This window comes from Aptenodytes forsteri, unplaced genomic scaffold (genome assembly GCF_000699145.1).
Source record: "Aptenodytes forsteri isolate BGI_AS27 unplaced genomic scaffold, ASM69914v1 Scaffold34, whole genome shotgun sequence".
In the NCBI taxonomy this organism is placed as follows: domain Eukaryota; kingdom Metazoa; phylum Chordata; class Aves; order Sphenisciformes; family Spheniscidae; genus Aptenodytes; species Aptenodytes forsteri.
In genome coordinates, this window is record NW_008795038.1 from 92,753 (window position 1) to 96,757 (window position 4,005).

Sequence of the window (4,005 nt, forward strand, 5' to 3'; positions counted from 1 at the left end):
CCGCCCCCCCCCCCCCCCAGGGAGGGCTGGGGTCCCCCACAACAGGCAAGGCTGCACCCCAACATTTGCCCCACGGCACCTGGAGCTGCCTGTAATTTTCCCGGGTGCTGACACCCTGAATTGCAGCTCTTGGGCATCCATGGAAGGCAGCTGGAGCTGGGCTGAGTAGGAGCAGCAGTGCTTGGCCCAGGGCTTGGACAGGGCTGCTCTGCTCCACCCTCGGCTCCCCAGGTAATCTCCTCTTCCACACGTGCCAGGGCACTGGGGGCCGCATGGCCCCAGCTCCCAGCTTGTTGGTGAGTCCAGAGCCCCTGCACTGCCCCAAAACATGGGTCTCCCCAGGTGCTCACTGCAGTGTCACCACAGCACACGGCCCAGCTAAAAGCAGCTATTTAGGTACAGATGGTCCCTGCAGCTGCAAGAGATGTGTGTGCCCACACTGCAGGCTCTGCTAGGGAAGGGCTGTTGCAAGAGCAGCCTTTTGAGGCTGGAAGCGCAGCTGTGTCCTGTCCAGGGCTGCGTGGTGCACCAGGTCCTGTCCCAGGGACAGCGCAGGGCACAGCCAGGCTGGCACGGCACAGCAGGGCATCTCTGCAGCTCCTGGCTCTGCCAGGCCTTGCTGTTCCCCTCAGCCATCCCTGGCATCTCACAGGGCACTGCTGCAGCATGGAAGGGCTTTGGGCGCTCAATGTCCTGCTGCTCTCCTTCCTGCTGCTGCCCTCAACTGCGGGGAGCCAGACCAGCCCCAGCCCCGACCGGCATTTGCAGACGGACCCCGAAGAGGCACCGTCCCAGCACCACGCTGCCAGGTGAGGGGACTCCAGGGCCAGGGCATTTCACAGCAGGGGATGGGGCAGCCCTGGCACCGCAAAGGGCCCTGGCCCCCACCCGTAGCTCCCTGTTGCGCTTGCTTTCTGCCCTCCCCAGGGCCACATGGGAGCAGAAGGCTGGCAGTGCCCAGGAGAGGCTGCCCCCACGGCCCCACTGCGTCCGCTGCTGTGAGCCACCCGACCAGCGCTTCTCCTACCCTCAGTACCAGCCCCTGCCTCAGATCAACATGACCATCCTGAAAGGTGAGGGCTGGCGGGGCCCCGTGCTGTGGCACTGCCCACGGCCAAACCTGCAGCTCAGGCACCCCATGCCACCAGGCACCACGAGCCTGCCTGGTCTGCCAGCATCACTCCAGGGCCAGCGCAAAGCTGGGGTCCCAGTGCCGGTCTCCCATAAACTGGGAGCAAGAAGCTGGGGCTGGTGCCTGTGGTCCAGTACCTTGCACAGGCAGAGGAGCGGTGGGCCCGAGACACCCCAGGGCATGAGCTGCTCCTGCTCTGGTGGCCTCTGGGCAGCAGCTTTGGAAGCAGCATCAGAGCCCAGGGAGCAGGCAGGGGCTGGGTGGGGGGGTGGGGGTGTCCCTGCTGTCTCCATCCCCTTCTGTCAGGCAGTGGGGCTTCCAGGGCACTGGGTTTAGAGATGGCACCACCTCTGACAGCACAACTGTCCCTCCTGCTTCACCCAGGCGAGAAGGGAGACCGCGGAGAACGAGGCATGCAGGGCAAGTTCGGCAAGACGGGGGTGGCCGGCAGCAGGGGCCACACAGGGCCCAAGGGACAGAAGGGCAGCATGGGCGCCCCAGGAGAGCGCTGCAAGAGCCACTACGCCGCCTTCTCGGTGGGCCGCAAGAAACCCCTGCACAGCAACGACTACTATCAGACCCTCATCTTTGACACGGAGTTTGTCAACCTCTATGACCACTTCAACATGTTCACAGGCAAGTTTTACTGCTACGTCCCCGGGATCTACTACTTCAGCCTCAACGTTCACACCTGGAACCAGAAGGAGACATACCTGCACATCATGCGCAATGGGGTGGAGGTGGTGATCCTTTACGCCCAAGTGAGTGACCGCAGCATCATGCAGAGCCAGAGCGTCATGCTGGAGCTGCGCGAGCAGGACGAGGTCTGGGTGCGGCTCTACAAGGGCGAGCGCGAGAACGCCATCTTCAGCGATGAGTACGACACTTACATCACCTTCAGCGGCCACCTCATTAAGTACAGCGGGGATCCCTGAGCACCTGCTCCACCCTGCTCCCCCTCTCCTGGGGGGAGTGTCTGAGGAGCCTCTGCCACCCCCTCACCCCAGGCATGCCACCCACCATTAAGCTGTTAGCCCTTCTACATGCCACTACCCCCAGCAGCTGTGTGAGTGTGTGAATACCCCCATCCCCAGCTCCTCGAGGCCAATCGGATGCACCTGGAGGAGTCGGAGCCATTTCCAGCCTGTGCTGCATTTGTGACCCAGGAAGCAGCCGCTCACCTCGGGTGGGCAGGGAGCTCATCCCCACCTGCACCTGCTTCAGAGCTGGGTTTGCTGGGGCACAGGCATTCGTGGCACTGGCTGTGAGCTGGCACCAGCTGAACAGGTTTGACAGCTGGTGCCCCGGTGCGAGGCAGCGCAGACACGTGCACCGTGTTCCTCCCTTGCCCCACTTGCACTGTGCCGTGCTCTGCAGGCTCCTTCTCCTGGAAAGGGCAGAGGGTGCTCAGCATCCAGCAGGAAAGGCAATAAAACCACTAAGGGCCCCTCTTTCCTTCCACAGAGCTGGGTCCCAATGGTGCAGATGTTGCAGCACAGCACTGGGTACCCTCTGGGCTGACGCTTCCTCCAAGCGCTCCCGCAGGGGAGCAGATTGCATCAGTTCCCCTCTGCAAGTCTCTGTCACAGTTCTCCCCGCTGCAGCCTCTGCTCAATGCCGACGCTGCCGAGGAGGGGCTGGCTTCCCACCAACAGCCCTGGGTGCAGGGCCTTTGGCCTTAGCTGCTTCCTCTTCAGTTAGATTATCTGCTGGCCAGGCTTTGTATTTTCATAGATGCAATAGCAGAGCGGGGCCCAGGGCAGCGTGCTGCCCCCCACCCTCTGTACAGCTTCTGACCACATTAAATACCCCACAATTTCAAGTCCTACTCACACTTTCAGTGCATCCTCTTGCTTTGTGCGTGCGGGGGCTCTGAACAGCTCAGGGCAGGTTCCTGTTCCTGGGGTACAGGGGCTCCCTGAGAGCCACAGGCTGGCACGGTGCTGCTGAGCTGGTGGTGGGAAGGGAAAGGAAGGGAAGGGCAGACCGTCCCCAGAGAGCCAGGGAGACCCGAGCTGGGCTCCATGAGAGCCTACTGCTCCCTAAGGGCTGGGAGCTGAGAGCAGTAACAGACCTGTCAGCCTGCAAGCAGGGCAGGCTGGGGGTGGAGGCCAGGTTTACCAAGAGTCCGGATCATCCGGCAAGTCTGTGGCAATGAGGCAGGTCTGAGGTCAAGCTGGGAAGCCAGTGATTCAGGGTCCGGATAGGTGGGTCCATGACTGGGCAGGGCTGCAGCTGGAGACCAGCATCCCCTCAGCACAGCAGGGAAAGGAAGGATGGCTCAGGGCTGAGCTTAAATAGAGCCCCAGCCCCACAGGTGGGGGCCCAGGTGAAGCTGGTCAGGGCCATCTAGGGCTGGTAGCATCCTCAGGGCCCTGGCACTGCTGCCCCCACGGAGCTGGCCCCAGGGACCCTGCAGGAGGGGTGGAGGCAGCTGCCCTGCTCATGGCCAGCCCAGGGCCCTGTCCCAGCCCTGTGGTGGGGGCAAAGCCACGCCGCAGCACCCAGCCCCTCGGGCAGCAGGCAGCGCTGGGGCTGCCGGCACTGCTGGCACACGGCATAAGGGGAGGGCTGCCTGCTGCGGGGCAGCCGCCAGCCCGGGTACTGGCTCCGTCCCAGTCTGCACAGCAGGGCCTGTTTTGGGACACACGTCGCATCCCAGCACACATGTCCCATCCCGGGACACACAGTCCATCCCGGGACATGTGGCCCTGTTCCAGGACACACAGCCCATCCCAGGACACACGTCCCATCCTGGGACATATGGCCCCGTCCCAGGACACACGTCCCCATCCTGGGAAACACGGCCCCGTTCCAGCCCACATGGGTCCAGGAGGCGCCGAGCGCGGCCGGGGCGGGCCGGGCGCTGGGGG

General features: G+C 63.6%; 1 protein-coding gene across 1 annotated transcript; it reads left to right on the plus strand.

Moving 5' to 3' along the window:
* Positions 1-666: 666 nt before the first annotated feature.
* C1QTNF1 (C1q and tumor necrosis factor related protein 1) lies at positions 667-2,946 on the plus strand. The gene is made up of 3 exons (XM_009276803.1): positions 667-809; positions 928-1,073; positions 1,517-2,946. The coding sequence occupies exons 1-3, from the start codon at positions 667-669 to the stop codon at positions 2,065-2,067; spliced, it is 840 nt and encodes a 279-aa protein (XP_009275078.1). The 3' UTR covers positions 2,068-2,946.
* Positions 2,947-4,005: the final 1,059 nt, after the last annotated feature.

Bases quoted from the DNA above. Each gene is read 5' to 3' on its own strand.
- C1QTNF1 (XM_009276803.1), top strand. From the start codon at position 667: ATGGAAGGGCTTTGGGCGCTCAATGTCCTGCTGCTCTCCTTCCTGCTG. The intron at 810-927 runs GTGAGGGGACTC...TGCCCTCCCCAG, and splicing joins TCCCAGCACCACGCTGCCAG to GGCCACATGGGAGCAGAAGG. The intron at 1,074-1,516 runs GTGAGGGCTGGC...TGCTTCACCCAG, and splicing joins CAACATGACCATCCTGAAAG to GCGAGAAGGGAGACCGCGGA.